The following is an 18233-nucleotide window of genomic DNA, read 5'->3' as shown; positions in this document are numbered from 1 at the left end:
AATTCTGCGGCAAGTTATGGCTCATGGGTCGGCCCGGGCCCGTCTACTCACTGTGTCCTAATTCCTGTGAACTTCTTTGTTAATACAAGCGGATTGATATAATGTCCACCCAAGCTCCCGCGAGCACCACGTCGGTGCTTCCCGACCATGTGCTGCGCGCGATTCGCGGCGAGATGACGGAGGAAGAGAAGCACAAGGAAATGGACAAGTCTCTCAGCAGGTGAGAGTTTCGGACGTCGAGCGGGTCGACAGGAGCGAGACGGGCACCTGACCTGCCTCAGCTGACCTGCTGGCCATCGTGCCATCGCCACCTCCCTTCACCTCGCCCAACGCCGCAGCTGGTGGAAGGAGTACGCGTCGCGTAAGAACGATGAGGAGGAGGAGCATGTCGCAGGTAGGGCACAGCTGCCAGGAGAGCATGATGGGACCGTGCGTGCACCAACCCGCTTTTGGCACTCGGCAGGGCACTAGGATTGCCCTAACCCCTCGTGCCCAGAAGCCGGGATCAAAAGCAGCTCCGCGTACCACTCTCTCGCACTGCCCCTCCATTATTCCACCTGTTGGCGAGTGCAATGGCTCTGCCTCTCCATGTTGGAGCCTAGGAACGACCCGTTGTATCGCGCGAAAGCACAGTGTACAGGCTGTGAGCTCGTGACTGCCGGGCTTGCCGCCCCTGCATACGGTACGGTACGGAGGCGCCTGCACCGCACCCAGTGTGACTCATTGAGTGAGTAACGCCCCTCACACCACACGTGCGCTGTGCCGCCGCCGCAGACTCGCTGCTGTACGACGAGCGGTGCCACCTGCCGCGCACCACGCCGCCGCCCACGCTGTCAGACGGGCGGTGTGTGAAGGATGTGGTGGAGGCGGAGGAGGCGGGCGGCAAGAAGTAGCAAGGGATTGCCGGTCGGATATGCCCTGCAGTGACGTGTGGCGGGGAGCCCGTGAGGGAAGACATGCAGCCAACGCAGGTGGGCAGGTGGGCGCAGGTTATTCCTCAAGTTTTACATTAAGAAGCAGGACACGTTGATGACGTAGATAGGGAGTTGGCTCCAAGCAACATGCAGGGGCAAGAGAGACGCCACGGGGTAGCCACGGCGGTAGGCTGCACGCGCACGTGAGTTACTGGCTTGGGGATGAGACCGCAGGTTGTGAGTGAGCATTGGGAGTTGGGACGCAGTAGCAGCGGGGCTGTAGCCCGAGGGAAGCAGGGGCGGCCAATCCAGCTGTCGTGTGGTGGCTGCCACGCGGACGGAGGTACCGGACGTGTGCAGGCACTTGGCGAGAGCAATGCGCAGCGGTAGCGCGGGCTGCGCATGCGTGTGCGCCTAGGCAGTGCCGGCGGTAGCGCGAGCTGTGCAGGGCGCAGAGAGAGGGCACGCGGAGTGGTAGCACGATAGAGCGGCGGCCCAGCAGCATGGCCTCTGGTCTTACGCATTGGCGTGTGAGAGGTTTAGTTCAGTCAGTTCATCTAGCTGAGTGTGGTAAAGTGCGAATAGTGCGTGTGCCGCTTGAGTCACGGGCCTGCAGCTTTGGATTGGCGCGGCTCATGTACGATGGACGGGGTAGTGACCTACAAGCGGCTGCCCGCACTGCTGAGTCCTATAACCGCTGTGGCGACCGCCAAAGTCACAAGCGGGAACGGCGTAATGTTTGATACAGCGCACCCTCGCCAGCGGACTGTCACTGTCTGCTTGGGTGCATGTGAGGCTTGTCGGGGGGCTCGCTGGGAGCTGCGCTGACATGCATGCAAGGTGCTTATTAGGTTGTGTGCTCGTGCTATGGCGGCTTCAGGGCTAGGGACGAATGTTTTGGCACGGCGCTTCGACGTGTGTGCTGCTGTCCTGTACCATTTCTAGTCTTGTGCCGTCGGGGGCGTCCGAGGTGAGGGCATCCGAAAGCCGTACGCGAAACTCGAGACGTTTCATCGGTTCCGGGTTAAACTGTTGAAGGCTAGGAGAGCTGTGGGGCTGGCACGCGGGGCCCGCCTAGGTCTGACGTAACGGGATCAGAGAGTACCAGCTGGTAATCCTTTGATGCTTGTGTTTCCAGCGCTTCTCGCACTCCGCACTCATTCCAACCGTTTGAATGCCGCCACGAGCCGCGCCTTGTCCGACATCCACGCGCCGCACCTCTCTATGCGCTCTCACCCCAAAGGCATGTGTGGCGGCTTTGTTTCCGTTGTCCTGCCTGTCCTGCCTCGTCAACACTTGCAAACAAACTAAGCATCCCCCGCAATTGCTCACTGTCGCCCGCACGAGCAAACCTCCCCTTGACGCCTCCTCGTACCTTGAAACGGCTTATGTATCGTCATACACCGCTGCACGTGCAAGTTGACTCCCTTTTAATACCGGTACCTGCCGTAACTGTCTCCTACCCAGTCTTCGAACGTTGTGTCCAGTCATCCAGCGTGACCTTCTTCGCAAACGCTAGTGCATTTGTTGGCCTGCAATACCGGTACCATAAGCCGCAAGCACCGTGCCCTCAGTCCCCTCCACATCTACGGTATATCTGACTTTGCTCTTGCTCTTACCGTATCCTGGGGTGCACGCCTCTGCCTGTGTCTCCTGCCTTACGTATGAACATCACTCCTGCCTTGTTCCTGGCCATTGTGCTAAGACAGCCTGGGACTCTGCCAAGGTTACTCCCGCCACAAGGTCAGCAGGCTGCTGGCCGAGTCCTCTGGTGGCGTGGCAGTTTACGATACCCATACCGTACTTCGTCGTCAATGTGCCGATGTGCGGTCTGGGACCTCCCACGAGGCCACCAAGGTCCAAACGCCACCCGCCCATACATCACACAGACACAGACACACAGGCAAAGCGGCTCCCAGTGAAGCAAGGTCCTCACGCCAACCGCAGCGCCAACCTCAACGCCGCGAACAGGAGAAGGGGTCCCCTGGCCGCGACAAAGAAGGCGCGCAGGTAGCTCAGGCAGCACTACTGGGAACGCATGCATGCGCGCAGCGCTGGATGGCTCACACGCAAGCACACACACACACACACACACACACACACACACACACACACACACACACACACACACACACACACACGCACACACACACACACACACACACACACACACACACACACACACACACACACACGCACGCTCGCATGGGAGCTCGCACACAGCCCAGGGATAAACTGTTCACGGCTCCACGCTCCACATGCGCAGGACTCTTAATCAAGGCACGCCTGCGACGTGCATTGCTGATACGCAGTGTGGCTGAGGTACTAGGCCGCAAAACTGCCAAGGCGTGGCAGGATGGCAGAAGGTTAAGAGACGTGTTGCCTGATAAGAAAGCTTATGAAAGATATGTGCTAAATTGCGACCATCTAGCTGGGATTGACAGGATAATGAAGAAGGCCTGAAGCACAGGCCAAGTAGGAAGCTCAAGGGGTAAAACCCGGCAATGAAACCACGCCCACACGATGTACCGTACACAAACACAATCTTGGCTGCTGTTTCGATAAATACTTTCATTCTTGCGAGCACTCGCAAATGCATGCATGTAGTGTTGAGTTGTGTTGCAAGTGTAGCTGCCAAGCCTGGCCGCCAAGCCAATCAGCTCGCCGCCAGTGGTTAGGCCGCCAACAGCAACAGGACTGCCTTCAGCAGATGACGCAGCCACACCCCGGCTGCTTGCCCTCGCGGGCCGCAGCCTCTGGTGCTCTCGGCGTCGCCTCGGCGGATGCCTGTCGCCGCAGGCTCCCTGGCTTTGAGGGGCAGCAGCGGCCACTGCCCTGGCGTGAGCGAGCCAGCGGCGTGAGTTGCCGCAGCAGCTGTTGCTGCTGTTCCTTCTGCTGCTGTGCCAGCTGCGCACGCACCGCGGCCTGTGGAAACAGGGGATGGCACCACAGCAGCAGGCAGTAGAGTGAACTCTCGGCCGGGTCATTTGTGAGTTCACCCTGTTTACATCAGCATATGCTGTTGGCGTCCATGTGGGGACCGGCCCGGCATGCATACACACATGGTTCTGCGTGCTTTCGTCCTCGCGCTGTGTGGAACACGGCTTCAAACTTGCGTGCGCTATGGGCGCTAGCGCTGCATTACGCCCCAGTCGCTCACCTCTGAATCCGCGGCCGCCTTGCTTTCCCGCAGCGCCGCCGCCACCTCGGCCATGGGCGGCCGCTCGCAGGGGTCCTGGTGCCAGCAGCGGCACACCAGCTCCCACTGCGCGTCAGTCATTCGCCGACCCCGCGGCGGCCGGAAGCCCTCCGACACCTGCGCATTATTTCATGTGAGCAAGAGAGACAGTTCAGTAAGCGGCTAGGATAAAGGCGATAAAGGCGATGGTCCATTCACAGCTTATGCGATGGCGCAACTTGGCGCAACATGCAAGCAAGTGTTTTTACATGTACGGTATACACCTCGAACCGCGGCCCACCTTGGCCGCAAAATCGTTGGGCTTGCGAATGCCCGCCACCACGCCCTTGGCCGTGCGCATGTAGGTGTACAGCAGCAGCTGCCGAGACCACAGCTCGTAGGCAAGCACGCCGAAGCTACGGGAGGGAGGGAGGGAGGGAGGCAGCACGCAGCAACCGGAGGGGCAAGGAGTTTAGTCCTTGTCGGCGGATGTAGTTACAAGGTAGCGGTAGGTGCCCGCCGCACAGTGGCAAGCAAGGACCTCGGCGCGTTCATGTTAAGGAGCAGAGAAGTGCACACGATAGCCAAATGCAGGTAGCAAAAGACGCACGCAACACGCACGCAACCGCACGCACCTGAACACGTCACACTTCTCGTTGTAGGGCTGGCACAGGTACACCTCCGGAGCCATGTAAAAGCAGCTGCCCGCCTGACCCGTCAGACCGTACACCCACTCAAACGCCTCGTGCTCTGGCAGCTTGCCGCCCGCCACGCTCGAGGCCCCACAGCTGCCGCCGCCGGTACTACTACTGGCGCCGCGCAGTGCGCCTGCTGCTGCGGCTGATACTGCCGCGCTACTGCCGTTGCCGCCCTCCTCCTCGGCAGTAGCAGCCGGCGTCAGCAGCAGCTCCGTGATGCTGCCCAGACGCCGCATGTGGCCGGGGCCGAACTTGAAGTCGCTGGCACCGTCAGACACGTAGCCATGCTCAACATCATCAACACCACCGCCACAGCCCCAATCTTGCGCTGCGCCTGCCGGCTCTGCCTGCTCCGCCGCCTGCTCCAACGCTGCCAATGTCCCGCCGCAGGCCTCCTGCGGCTCAGGAAGAATGCCTGCGTCCGTCGCCCCAGCGCCCACAGGGCGTCGAGCCGCAGGTGCCGACGCTACCGAGGCTCCAGCATCCGCAGCAGTAGCCGCAGCAGCCTCGCCCGCCGCGTCAGCTGCTGCGCTGCTCCCACCGCCCAGGCCACCGGCACTGGCCGACCCGCTGCGCCGTGGCCTGCGGTGCTGGCCCTGTCGCCCCTGCCACCTCGCCTCCGCCTCCTCCTCCTCTTCCGGTGGACGCCGGTACGGCAGACCCGCCTCGCTCAAGCTGCATCGGCCCAGCTCACCCTCCAAAGCTACAGCCATGGCTGCTGCAGCCCCCGGCGGGCGCGGCAGGCTGCCCGCCCGTAGCGGGTTGCGCGTCGGCGCCTGCTGTGCCTGCTGCGGCTGTGGCATGCAAGTCTTGTAGCAGCCACGGCAGGTGCTGCAGCCGCCGCTGCTGGCGCAGGCGGCGGCGCGCCCGGCGCTGCCGCACCTGTTGGCGAACAGCTGCTGCAGCTGCCCCTCACACACGTAGTCCAGCGGGCCCCTCCCGCCCGAGGCGGCCCCAGTCAGTAACGGCACGGCAGCCGCAGCGGCCGGCCCCGCTGTTGTTGTCGTGGCGGCAACGCCTGCGGCGGCGGCGACGGTGGCAGAGCGCGCCGCCACCTCCGCTGCAAGCTCCGCTGGCGCCCCGGCGCCGCCGTTCACGCCCAGGCCCGAACCGCCAACCGTTTGTAGCCCCGGTCCGAAGCTGCAGCTGATGCTGTTGTGGTTGTGGTGCTTTGGGTTGATGTTTGAATCCGCATCCACTGTGTCCGTGTCAAACCCCGCCGCAATCCCGACAGGGCCGCTCCCGCGAGGGCTGCAGGTGCAGGTGCAGGCGGCCGTGCCGGTGCCAGCAGAGCAGCTGCAGGCACCGGGGGTGGGAGAGGAGCCACAGCGGGCAGCGCCGGCGGCGACGGCGGTGGCGGCGGGGCATGCAGTCGTCGCGGCCCCGCCCTCGGCTCCTGCTACAGCAACTGCAGCTGTAGCAGCCAGTGAAGCAGCCACAGCTGTAGCTTTGGGCATGGCTGCGCCACCGCCCGAGATTGCCACAAAGACGCCGCCGGGTCCTAGGCCTAGGCCGCCGCCACCGGAGCTAGCGGCGCCACTGCTCCAGGCCGCAGCGTCCTCCGCTGGAGCCATGGGCGATGAGGCACCGCCGGTGGTGAGGGGGCTGAAGGCGGAGGCACGCCGCCGCAGCATGACAGTGCAGTTTTGCTCCAGCCTCTGCACGGCACCGCGGGGGAGCACGGTATGTGTGGATGGCCTGGCGGCGCATGCACGGCGGGTAAGAGTGCACGGGCAGGAGAAGCACGCGCTCTCCGTTCACCGTACGTGGCCGATGGCTGCATGCGGGTCAGTGCTCACACGCACTCGCCCTGCAATATAGGACCAAACACCAGTGACGCCTCCCACATCATCTCCCACCAGGCCACCACGCACTTGCTCAGGACGCCCAGGACACAGCCCCTCGCCAACGAACACCACCACCCCCGCCAACCGACACCCACGCATGCACACCCACCACGTGCAGCCCCAGGTCTGCCAGCTTGGCCACCAGCCGTCCGCCTCCGCCTCCGCCCACGCCTGCTGCTGCTCCCGCTCCCCCAGCAGGCCCTGCCGCCGCCTCGGACTGCAGCAGCACGTTCTCGGCCTTGACGTCCCGGTGGATCACGGTGGGGTTGGAGCCGTGCAGGAACGCCAGAGCCTCCGCCAGGCTGAGCAGCCAATCGGCTGCTTGGGCATCGCTGTAGGCCCGATGTCCGTGTCCCATAGCTTTATAGATGCGGTCACGCAAGTTGCCGTGGTCGGCGAGCTCCATCAGCAGTCCAAGCGTGGGGGTTCGTAAAGGGAGGCCGGGCACGCCCGGCGGTACCAGCACCAGCCCATCCGTGCGGATTATGCCGCTGTATTTATGATGATGTAACATGTGTTTGGGTATATAAGTGAAAGCGACAATGCGCGCGGTCGGCGCACGGACAGCGAGAAAATGCGAAGTACACACCAGTGAGCGGGTTTTACACACCTGTGAGACATAGCCCCATGAACCTTGGCCTCCGCCACAAACAAACGCGCATTTTGTGACTTAGAACCCGAGCCACTGTCAGCCCTGGCGGCGTTTAGCAGCTTGAGCGCAAACCGGCCTCGCGCGCATTCCAGCTCATACACTGCAAAAAGGATAAAAATGAATGCATTTCTTGTTGACAAGCTAGAACCGGTCACACGCGAGGACCAGTGGCGCAAGCTCATACCCTGGCTCGCTCATACCTGTGGCGAACCCGCCCGAGCCCAGAAGGCGACCAGCGATAGCATCTGATGGTAGCCATGCAAGCTCAGAAGCCATGAAACTGCAACTGTACGCTGTAAAGGGAGCAAGCCCGTTGCTGCCTCCCCGCCCGCTCGTCACCCGGTGTTGGTGTTAAATCATAACGACATAAGCTCGTTTATAGTTCATGTGTTCTAGTCAGGGTTACAGGTCAGCAGAGTAGAGGGCTCGAACAAATGCAACCGGGCTTGCGTCAGACTGGAACCATCAGGTCTGCCCAGCCCATCGAAGTACTGCTGGCGAAGACGGCGACCCCCCATAAGCCCCCGGACCTAACCGCTGGTAACGCTCCTGGTGACCACTGCACTGGAACGCTCGTGCAGAGCCCAGCGGGGTGTACACGTGTTGGCACCGGCGGATAGGCAGCATTCGACAGACCCTGGCCGACATGTCGCCCTGCCCAGAGACCTTAGGCTCGTAGCCCAACGAATTTGCAGACGACGCTTCTGTGACGTACTGTGACACGTGGTCGCACCGAGCCTCTGCGCAAGGTGTGCGGTGGGACAGTTGTAAGGCAGGTTGATGAAGTCCCGTAGGGTGCAGCTGATTCCCAAACCCCAGCACCGGGCCTCTGCGCTAGGTGGAAAGTCCGGGTCGCGTCACGATCGAGAGTTACAACGTGCTTCCTCAGATCAAGTCACCCCGTTTCTACCACGATCTGCCCACTAACTATAAGCCTCTAACGCTATCCCTATCATCCTCCTCTTCAACACCGGCGCAGGGGATCCGCACACGCCTTGGCATAGGATGCGCCAAACGACTTGGTGATCCCAAGGGCACACCTAAGCACACCGCCGCCATCTTCAACGCGCTCCGCTTCAAGCGCCCCGCCCAGTTCCTCATCAAGAACCACAAAAGTACCTGCCAATCCGCACCCACACGCTCTAAGAGAATAAGCTATTCAGACAAGTGTTGGAATAAGCTACCGCGAAGCCTGGCGCACACGGAATCCCGCGCCCCAGCCCACCATGCAAGCAGCGCCTTCCACGCCTTCCGCCACTGCTGCTTGCATCAATGCACCGGCTCCACCGCTATCTCCACCAACTCCAGAGCCTTGCCCCCCTGCTGCACTCCGCCATCAGCCTGGGCCTGCCGCAGCCACCTGACGCCTCAGCCACGCCGGTGCGGAGCCATGGCTCCAGCCACCCGACCCACATCGCGGGCTCTTCCCCTCCCGCTCGCCCACCCTTCTCCGCCCGCCCTCTCCTCTCCCTACCCTCCCCCTCTCCCTCTTTCCGCGCCCATTACTCGCGCCACTCCAGCGCGCCCATGCCCCACTCGTAGGCGAAGCCCGCCACCAGGATGGCCAGGAAGAGGTTCATGGTCCAGTACATGGGCAGGCTGGCGTGCGTCATGGCGTAGGGGAACAGGTAGGCGATCTCGATGTCGAACAGCAGGTACATGATGGACACCAGGTAGAACGACACGCTGAACGTCTGGCGGGCCTGGAGAGGTGGGAAGGGAGGGGCGGAGGGGAGAGGGCAGAGGGGAGGGGTTGCAGAGAGCGGGAGGAGGGGCGGTGGAAGCCAGGGGCTCGGGTGAGACGCAATCAATCGTGTGAAGGCTCCGCTCGCACGATCGCTGGCGGGGCAGCGTCGGTTGCTTGCACATGCCAGACCGAGGTCACAGACGCAAGTCGTCAAGGCGCGCTACATCACCGCAATCCACCGTGTGCCACTGGCGGCCCACATTGTCGTGATCCACTGCGATGCCTCACCTCGCCGAAGGCGTCGAAGCCGCACTCGTAGGCGGAGCTCTTGTCCAGGTCCACGCGGCTGGGCGCGATCACGAGGGGCGCGACAATGAAGACGGTGGAGATGGCGGTGGCGATGACGGTGGCAATCACGTAGGGGTAGAAGCTGCCCGAGTCCAGGCCTGGAGAGGGGGCGCAGGGTGGGGGTTCGGGGTGGGGGTGGAGGTGGGGGGATGGGTTGCGTGGTGGAGGGACACGGGCGAGGAGTGGATGCAAGGTGTGTCGTGATCGGGAACGAGGCCTGGCCGAGTACCTAAATAATGTGCCCCGCCGCCTGTTGCGCGACCACAACCTGCAACCTGGAGTCCCATGACATGTATGGGAGCCCAAGCACCATGCCACACGCTGTGCGTTGGGTACTCCATGAACCTAGCATTCCTCCTCCTACACCTCCCGCGCCCATTCAACAGTTCCAACGCTCCCCTCCCCGATCCAAAACCAGGCCCTGACCCCTTCCCCTTTCTCACGAGCCGGCAACACGCGCTCGAATTGCGTTTGCCAGCAGCACCAAAGCGCAAGCCCCGCGCCCAACGCAGCCCCCGACATCAACCACTGACCTTCATATGCCCACTGTCACCCGACCACCAGCCCCCTTCCCCAGCCCGCTCACCAGTGAACTGGAAGGTGCGGGAGGCCTCCGCCGTCACCACGTGATCACCCTCCACGAAGTAGCGCTGAGCCGGCGACCAGGCGTTGTAGCCACGGACCGACTGCTGCATCGGCTGTACGTGGTTCGGAAAGGGGTTGGGGGCAGCACCGGGGTGGGGGATGGGGGTGCGCATGAATCAGTTGGGCGGAGGCAGGAGCAAGGGGCGCGGCAGGGGAAGCGGGACCCGATGCAGCTGCAGCTGGCAGGAACCACGCCCCACCCCGTCGCCACACGACCTAGCTGGGCCATCCGGCTGCGTAATGCGCTGCGGCGTTGCGCAGACGGCGTCATGTCAAGTCCGGTGTCAAACATGGCACACTGCCGATGGCCCGTGGACCACGCGGCCTTGTTGTGTTGGTGGTCTTGGCCCAGCCACCTGCCATCAAGCTCCATGCGCGTGCCCACGGTGCCATAATACTGGAAGGAACACATGGTGCGCACCCTCCCATGCCGGCACCGCTCTCCAGCGCACTCATTGTGGTACCGGTCTCGCCTCCCGCGGCCCCTCCGTTCGGTTCCAAACGGCCCGAGTCCCATTCATCCCCGCCTGCTTCGGCTGCTCAACGCCATGCTCCAACCTCACCAGCGCGAAGCCGGGCGTGCGGTGCATGCCGGGTAGCAGGGGCCGGCGAGTGGGCCGGGCGGGCAGCACGGGGCCGCAGCTTGCCTTGGCAGCGGTTGCGGCAGCCACCGCGGAGGTGCTGGGCTGCTGCGCGGCCTGCAATGGTGGATGAAACAGTGGCACTTAAGCTGCGTGAGCGAGCCAACCAGGTGCGGTTCGCCCTGCAAGTGTCCGGCATTAGCAGAGTCCTACCGTGCCGAGCAGCTGTGCCGCAAAGCCAAGCCCAAGCTTGTTGCACGTCGCGGCGTTTGCGTGCTCGCGCACGTACTGCTGCAGCTGCGCGGGGCTCTGCAGCAGCAGGGAGACTTAGGCGTGAGCACGCTTCTCGCTGCAGAATGTGGATTGCTTGCAGCATGCAGCATGCATACCTTAGCAGACACATCGCCCTGCTGCTCCTCGCGGCCTGCACGCCCAAACCAGCGCAAATGTTTAGCACCATCAAGGTCGCAGTCCTCGGCTAGAATGCTTGTAAGTGGCTCCAAATGCTTTTAATAGGCTTCAAAAGTCATACCATCTGGCAGCTAGACTCACTGGGCGCAGCGAAAGCCTGCAGCTCCCGAGAGAGCTGCGCGTTCAGGCAAGGCAAGAGCCGCCCGACTCCAAGGCTAAGCCCCGAAGCGCTACGTAGAGCCATGGCGCGCACTAGCCAACGTCTGTGTCTTCCGTGGCAGAGGGCCTGGAAAATGACCAGCAACACGCAATAACTGAGGCCCCACGGCTCACCTAACTAAATGTAATCAACTACGTTTGACAGCAGTGTTGATAGACGAAGCCGGGGGTTATCATGAGGAATGCGGGCCGGGTTTGACACGAACCTCCCGGCTCCCCTCAAACGCACAGCTCATTTCTCGGTGCTCCCCGGCTGCGAATGGATACCGTGCAAGGTCAACCACTGACTGGTCTACGACACTATCACGTCAGGTATCATGATTCTATCGATACTCGCTGTGCCATGTGCTGGCGTGTGAAGTTCGGCACTTCGGCCAGCGGCCGCTGGGGCTCAATCATCGACATTCTTCGTATCCAATCAAATCACTTTAGAACTCCGGCGCCAAGGTTAGAGGAGCCTGTGTCGCCCTTTTGTCCTGCTAGGCCCAGCCCCGCCCAGCCCAGAGGAAAAGTCCGTTTGCAGGAGCGAGACTGGCGCGACCTGGCACCGTCCCCAGTTCCATGCACTCTGCTGAGGAGCGTGCACCTGTCGGGCTCTGTTTGCAACAAGAGTGCTACCGCTTACCTCATCTATACCGGTTCAGGTGAGCAGCGTGGAACGCGCCTCGTCACCCGCCACGACCGTCGACAATAGCAAGCGACCATAACTCCCCGGTTAGCGCTGCCCGGGACCCCGGTAGTCTGTGCAACCCCAACATCCCAACTACCTCTACATGTACCCCGCACCTGCACCATGCGCCATTGGGCACAGCAGTCTGTCGGCCGGGAAACCGGCATGCGAAGACATGTTGGCACACAGACCCGAGACGGCCCTCCCCTCATATGTGCGTGGATTTTAGTTGCTGCATATTGACGGCTAGTTGATGTACAAAACCCCGCGATAAGGGAATTGGTGGAGCCCAGCAGTGAGCAGTCCCATTCCGCAGGCCCACCACGGTTCCACGCCTCCAGGTCAGCTGTGCAAGCAAGTTGTCTACGCACTTTGCACTTCAGTAATTGCAGCTGTATTTACAAATTCTGCTAAGACGACTGCGTAGGGGCGCTAGTGTAGCGAAGGAGTTCGGTCGTCGGATGCGTTTGTAGCAGCAAAGATGCAGTGCCTAGATAAAAGCAGGATGATGCAGGCTAGCTCTCGCTGCGCGTCAGGTGAGGCGCCGGGCGGCCGCCGCTGAAGGAAGCATGACCGGCATCCTTGCGTTTCGCGACCGCTAAATTGCTCGTGGCACATAATTTGATAGTCATGAATCACTAGAAACGTCTGATGCCTCACCCTCTGCTCGCTTGCGATGACCCGCTGAATACCCAAGGTTCACGGAGCGTACCTGCACGCGTCTCCTCACGGGTAAGGCGCTGTCCCAAACGTGCTGACCCCGGTCACGTGGGCTCACCGACGGCTCTTTCGTGGGACTGTAAAGCTACATACCAGTGCCTCCCTTGCGCACGTCTGAGCCTCCAACCTTAGCCCGCGCAACACCCCGCTGCCAGCACCCGCAGCAGCCTCTTGCGCCTCGCCCCTCCACGTCTCCGCCTGCCTTCTCACCAATCCCCACCATTATCACGAAGTACTGCACCCCACCTCTTCAAACCACGCAGGCCAGCGCTGTCAGCGTGCGCTGCACCATCCAGGAGGCCCGCCCGGCGTCCACACCTGCCGCCGCCAGCACCCCCGCGCTCAATGGCGTCGCGTCCCCTGTCGCCGGCGCCGTGCCGCCCATCGCGCTGCCACGTGGAGCCGTGCCCAACCGGCCCATCCTGGAGGTTCCGGACTGGGAGAACCAGTACCGGCGCCACACCGCCTCGGCGCGGCACGGCAGCGCCGGCACGCCCGGCTCGCTCAGCCGGCTACGCCTGTTCTCGGGGACATCCAATCCGGTGAGCAGGGATGGCGAGGGTTGGAGATGGGGGCGGGGGTGGGAAGAGCGCGATAAAAAAAGCGCATGAAGTGAGGGAGTAGGAAGGATGGGTGGCAGAGGCATGGCGGGAGCGCAGGGAGAGGGAGTGGTCGGGGACTCGCAACGCGGTGAGCTAAGCTGCGGTCGGGCGGGGCGAGCGAGCGGGCTTGGGGCTGGGAAAATTATTGGCAAGCAGGATTGGGTGGAGGAAGAGGCGTGCAAGGGAGGCAGCACATGCACCCTCATGGCGGCGGGGCGGAGGGTCGCGAGGGCGTGTGGTGGAGTTGAGTGGAGGCCGCGTCGGTGCCCGTGTCCTGTCCGACCAGCTGTGTGAGTTGGCGTCAGCGAGCAGCTCATATGCAAGGCTCATGCAGGATGTCCACGGCGCTCCCGTGTGCAGCCTGCGCAGCGGGCGGGCGGGCTGCCTGGCGATAGGCGATAGGCGGCGGAGCGGGGGCCGTGTGCAACAGCCCCAGTCTAGCAATGGCGGGAGGGTGTGGGCTGTGGGCGGGGCGGGCCGCGGCTCGGCGGGGCATGCGTGTGGCGATGCACCGGGGCTGGTCGTGGAAGTGGGCGTGACCCGTAGGTTTGACCCCAGCTGTCGGGCTGTTCGCAGTGCTGGTGGCGGCCGCGGCCGAGCTGCGCAGCGCAGCACACAATGCCCGACTTTTCCTCGTCCCCCAAACCCTGTACCGCTTTTCCAACCATCTCTGCAACCCCCCTAACCCTCGGTTTCCTAACCCCTCCCCGCCCCCTGCTTCCCTCCTCTCTCCTCCCTCGCCCCTCCTCCCCCCAGACCCTGGCCACCGAGGTGGCTCACTACCTGGGCCTGGAGCTGGGCAAGATCAAGTGCAAGCGGTTCGCGGACGGCGAAATCTACGTGCAGGTGCAGGTGAGCGCGGGGGTTCGGCAAAGGAAGGGCTGGGGGGGGGCGGCATGGGGCAGCAGGAGCAGGGTTAGGAGGTGGGCGGCACGGGTAAGGGGGTAGGGACGGCACAGGGGTACACGGGGGGCCAAGCCAGGTGCGGCGGGGCGTGGCATGGGGGTAGGGTGAGAATGGGGCGAGAGGGGGGGAATTGAGGAGGGGGGGAGGGCTGTGTGGACAGGCCGAGGCGAGACAAGCTAAACGGCTCCCCCACTCCGTTGCGTCCCCTCCCCTCCCCCGCACCCCTGCCAGGAGTCCATCCGCGGCTGCGACGTGTTCCTGATCCAGCCCACCTGCCCCCCCGTGAACGACCACCTCATGGAGCTGCTCATCACCATAGACGCCTGCCGCCGCGCCTCCGCCAGGTCCATCACCGCCGTCATCCCCTACTACGGATACGCGCGCGCAGACCGCAAGGTCCGTCTGGTGGTGGTGGTGTGGGTTGGTTGGGGTCCTGGTGGTGGTGCGGGGGGGAGGTCAAGCGGTCGGCACGGGGTTCTGCGCGGCGAGGCGTCGCCGCACCGTCCCTTCTCTTTCCATGTCACCCTCACAGTTGTTCCAACGGTCGCCACAACCTCGCTCTCCACCGCCACCAGCCCAACCCAACCCACCATGTCCCACTTCACCTCAACCCCCCTTCCGCAACCCCACCAACCGCACCCACCCCATCCACACACCCAACCGCCAACCGCCAACCGCCACCCACAGGTCCAGGGCCGCGAGTCCATCGCCGCCAAGCTGACCGCCAACCTGATCACCGAGGCCGGCGCCGACCGCGTGCTGGCCATCGACCTGCACAGCGGCCAGTGCGTGGGCTACTTCGACATACCCGTGGACCACGTGTACGGCGAGACGGTGAGGAGGAGGGAGGAGGAGGGGGGGAGGAGGAGGAGGAGGAGGAGGGGGAGGGGGAGGGGGTGGGAGGGGTTGTAAAGTAGCAGCCCAAACTTGACCGAAGCCCGGTGCAGAAGCGCAAGGAGGGGAGGGGGGGGCTGACGTACGGTACCTCAGCTGGGATGGCATAGCGGGAGGAAGCACCGCGCCACCGTCACTCCCACTGCCTCACTTCCTCCTCGCCCTAAATAATCACGAATGTAACCGCTCCCCTCCCCCTCCCCTCCCGCTCCCCTCCCGCTCCCCTCCCGCTCCCCTCCCGCTCCCCTCCCGCTCCCCTCCCGCTCCCCTCCCGCTCCCCTCCCGCTCCCCTCCCGCCCCTCCCGCCCCTCCCGCCCCTGCTGCCCCCAGGTGATCCTGGACTACCTGGCCTCCAAGCGCATCGCCACCGGGGACCTGGTGGTGGTGTCGCCCGACGTGGGCGGCGTGGCGCGGGCGCGCGCATTCGCCAAGAAGCTCAACGAGTGAGTGCGAGGGCGGTGGAGAGCGGGAGGAGACCGGGAAGGAGGGGGCAGGAGGGGAGATGAGGGGGTGACAGCTGTGGCTGGGCTCCACTCGTTGAGGTGTGGCGCGCAGAGCTGTGCAGTGGGGCTGGACTGCATGGCTTGCGGGCAGCCGCATCTGGCACATGCACTGCACTAGCCGCGCGGTCTGCCCTTGAGCCTAGCGGTGGTGTCGCCGCTGCCTGCTGCCCTGCTGACGGTGGTGTGTGTGTATCTGCGTGTGTCGGCCTGCTGCCCCGCGGCTGCTGCAGTGCGCCGCTGGCCATTGTGGACAAGCGCCGCTCGGCCCACAACGTGAGCGAGGTGATGAACCTCATCGGCGACGTCAAGGGCAAGGTGAGGCGCGGAGGCAGCAGGCGCGGGAGGGCAGGGGGGCAGGAGGACGAGGGCAGGGCAGAACGGGGGCACGGGGCAGGGAGTTGCCGTACGGTATGCATGGCGACGGAGGAGGGCGGGTTGGCAAGGAGGCGGTGGCGGCGGGGCCCAGGGGGGTCCGTTGTCACAGCGGGGAGCTGGGCGGCCTGCTGGCGTGTGTGCTTGTTTAGACTTGTTGTACAGCTACGGTAGTAAGGCCGCTGACACCTCCTTGGTCCTGGCCCTGGTCCCTTGGTGCTCTCAGGTGGCGGTGCTGGTAGACGACATGATCGACACGGCCGGGACAATCACTAACGCCGCCAAGGTGCGCGCGCACGAGAGCGGGAGAGAGAAAGATGGCCTGCTGGGGCCCTGCGTCCTTGCAGCTGTGTAGGCCGGCCTGGCGGCTTGGCGCGTTACGCCCTCTCCGCGTCGTACCCAGCCTTTGCGCCACGAGACCTCAAGCCGCGGACGTCCGCCCAGCCGCAACTCCAAATGCGACACTGGCCCTCCCCCCAGAACCAGCTTCTCCTTGCAGCGCTGCTGTTTCCTTATGGGATTGATTCAGAGTTATTCCCCGGAACTTGCCAACCGCCTTGCGCTCTCCTGTGCCCTGTGTGTGTTTGTGCAGGTGCTGCAGAAGGAGGGCGCGCGCGAGGTGTATGCCTGCGCCACGCACGCCGTGTTCTCGCCGCCCGCGGTGGAGCGCCTGTCCAGCGGCGTGTTCCAGGAGGTAGGGGGGCAGCAGGGGGGGCTTGCAAAGATGCTTGGGAAGGCGGTGCAGCGGTAAGCACTGAAGACTGCTGGCGAAGTCTGCAGGGGGGGCTGGAGGAGGGCAGGGACGCGGGCAGGGGACACTGGGGATGGAGGCGGGCGCGGGGCAGTCCCATGAAATGCAGAAGCGAGTGGGAGGAGTGCACGCATCGGATGTAGGTAGGTCGTGTCGGTACGCATGTCGCGCATGCGCTCACACGCTTGGCATTCCTCCATGCAATGTCCCGTCGCGCAGGTGATTGTGACCAACACCATTCCGGTGCCGCCGGAGAACGTGTTCCCGCAGCTCACCATCCTGTCCGTAGCCAACCTGCTGGGAGAGACCATCTGGCGCGTCTACAACGCCGCGTCCGTGCAGGCGCTGCGGGACTAGATAGAGGGCGCTGGGGCGTGGGGTGAAGCGTGGGATGGAGGGCGTGCGGCGCCGGCGGCTGGCGACCGGCGGGGAATGGAGCTGGAGGAGGAGAGGCAGTGAGCGGAGGTGACCAAGGGCCAAGGGAGGCGTTGAAGGGGTGCAGGCAGCGAACAGAGCCGGGCTGGCGAGAGCGGCTGCGACGGCGCCCGCAGGGCCGCTTGCAGCCGAGGCATGCATGGAGGAAAGGCGCGGCGCGGAGGCTGTGCTATCGGAGCTGGCGGGCAAGGCAGCTGCTAGTGCTGCCGCTTCGCTCACCGTGACGGCAGCTGCCGCACAGGCGCCAGGCGGTTGCCAAGCTTGGGGCTGGCCGCAGCTTTAGAAGCGGGTGGCTGCAGCGTTGCGCTGTGTGCTCTGGAGGCTGCTGGGCAGCGGGATGGAAAGATCTTGGATGTTTGTGTTTGACAGGACGCCCGCGCTGGCGCGGGTAGACTGTTAGTTTAGGACCACACTGCTGTTTTACTACGACGGAACTCTGGACGTGACGACACACATCCGTAGTTGGCGCACCTGCGCGGAGAGCGTGGAAGGGAGCTGGAGAGCACTCGCGAGTCGCGGGGTTTGGCACATGGGTGGGTCCGGGGCCCAGGAGGTGCACGGACACAAAGTGTATATGGCCGGCAGTAGGCGCCATGGGGCAGCAGGGCGTGCGATCTAGGGTGCAGTGGACCCAGGTGGCGCCGGGGGGCAGGCAGGGGCGCGCACAGCCGCACACGTTGCTAGTAGCTGTGCACAAGCGACGCGCACACGAGTGTCAGGGCGGCCAGGTAACTCTTGGCATGCGGGTTGGGCGACGGCGTTTTACCTTCGTGCGTGACTTGGGAACAAATGAAAGACATGCGCGTGTGGTGGTAATAAAGCGGTGAGGATACCGACTTGGGTGTGGCAGGAACACTGCCCTCGGGCGGTTGTGGATTGCCCCGGCGCGTGGATGGGTGGGTGTCGGCTGCAAGGGCCAAAAGTGCGCAAGTTTGGAGCGGGGATTCGAGGAAGGGCAGCGGCCCCAACCGTTGGCGTGTGCCGTGTAAGGCTGTAAGCGTTGTTCCCAAGTCTCAGCTTGCGCCCCTGCATGCACGGTTACATGTGTGCAGAGCGTCTGAACCGAGGAGATGGTTCACGGCTTATCGAACGGTGGTTCAAGGCTTGAAGCAGCCTTTGGCTGGGGGCTTTGGCAGTTTGGCCAGCACAGACATACAGTCAGGCCAGCTCAGTGTGGCATTTGGGTGTGTCTGTGTGGTG

The 18233-nt window shown here is 63.7% G+C and overlaps 4 protein-coding genes across 4 annotated transcripts; 2 read left to right on the top strand and 2 right to left on the bottom strand.

The window, feature by feature from the left end:
- The first annotated feature begins 62 nt into the window (after nucleotides 1-62).
- Nucleotides 63-2088, top strand: CHLRE_08g379000v5 (uncharacterized protein). The gene is made up of 3 exons (XM_043065225.1): nucleotides 63-220; nucleotides 339-394; nucleotides 775-2088. The coding sequence occupies exons 1-3, from the start codon at nucleotides 102-104 to the stop codon at nucleotides 891-893; spliced, it is 294 nt and encodes a 97-aa protein (XP_042922226.1). The 5' UTR covers nucleotides 63-101; the 3' UTR covers nucleotides 894-2088.
- Nucleotides 2089-3350: 1262 nt separating this feature from the next.
- Nucleotides 3351-7962, bottom strand: CHLRE_08g378950v5 (uncharacterized protein). Its single transcript, XM_043065224.1, has 7 exons — nucleotides 7490-7962; nucleotides 7248-7389; nucleotides 6747-7128; nucleotides 4728-6448; nucleotides 4394-4508; nucleotides 4075-4230; nucleotides 3351-3839 (listed from the first exon to the last, which is right to left on the bottom strand). Exons 1-7 carry the CDS (start codon nucleotides 7563-7565, stop codon nucleotides 3618-3620), a joined length of 2814 nt encoding a protein of 937 aa, XP_042922225.1. The 5' UTR covers nucleotides 7566-7962; the 3' UTR covers nucleotides 3351-3617.
- Nucleotides 7963-8147: 185 nt separating this feature from the next.
- On the bottom strand, nucleotides 8148-11316 carry CHLRE_08g378900v5 (uncharacterized protein). The gene is made up of 7 exons (XM_001694307.2): nucleotides 11103-11316; nucleotides 10940-10974; nucleotides 10764-10859; nucleotides 10533-10667; nucleotides 9911-10022; nucleotides 9265-9422; nucleotides 8148-8992 (listed from the first exon to the last, which is right to left on the bottom strand). Exons 1-7 carry the CDS (start codon nucleotides 11203-11205, stop codon nucleotides 8792-8794), a joined length of 840 nt encoding a protein of 279 aa, XP_001694359.1. The 5' UTR covers nucleotides 11206-11316; the 3' UTR covers nucleotides 8148-8791.
- A 786-nt stretch (nucleotides 11317-12102) lies between these two features.
- CHLRE_08g378850v5 (uncharacterized protein) lies at nucleotides 12103-18042 on the top strand. The gene is made up of 11 exons (XM_001694194.2): nucleotides 12103-12386; nucleotides 12548-12582; nucleotides 12834-13112; nucleotides 13929-14024; nucleotides 14310-14474; nucleotides 14766-14912; nucleotides 15303-15415; nucleotides 15706-15790; nucleotides 16074-16133; nucleotides 16440-16541; nucleotides 16818-18042. The coding sequence occupies exons 1-11, from the start codon at nucleotides 12356-12358 to the stop codon at nucleotides 16953-16955; spliced, it is 1251 nt and encodes a 416-aa protein (XP_001694246.2). The 5' UTR covers nucleotides 12103-12355; the 3' UTR covers nucleotides 16956-18042.
- The last annotated feature ends 191 nt before the right edge of the window (nucleotides 18043-18233 follow it).

This window comes from Chlamydomonas reinhardtii, chromosome 8 (assembly GCF_000002595.2).
Source record: "Chlamydomonas reinhardtii strain CC-503 cw92 mt+ chromosome 8, whole genome shotgun sequence".
Taxonomy (NCBI): Eukaryota; Viridiplantae; Chlorophyta; class Chlorophyceae; order Chlamydomonadales; family Chlamydomonadaceae; genus Chlamydomonas; species Chlamydomonas reinhardtii.
Note: the sequence above shows the minus strand (reverse complement) of the source record. Positions and strands in the feature narration are given on the sequence as shown.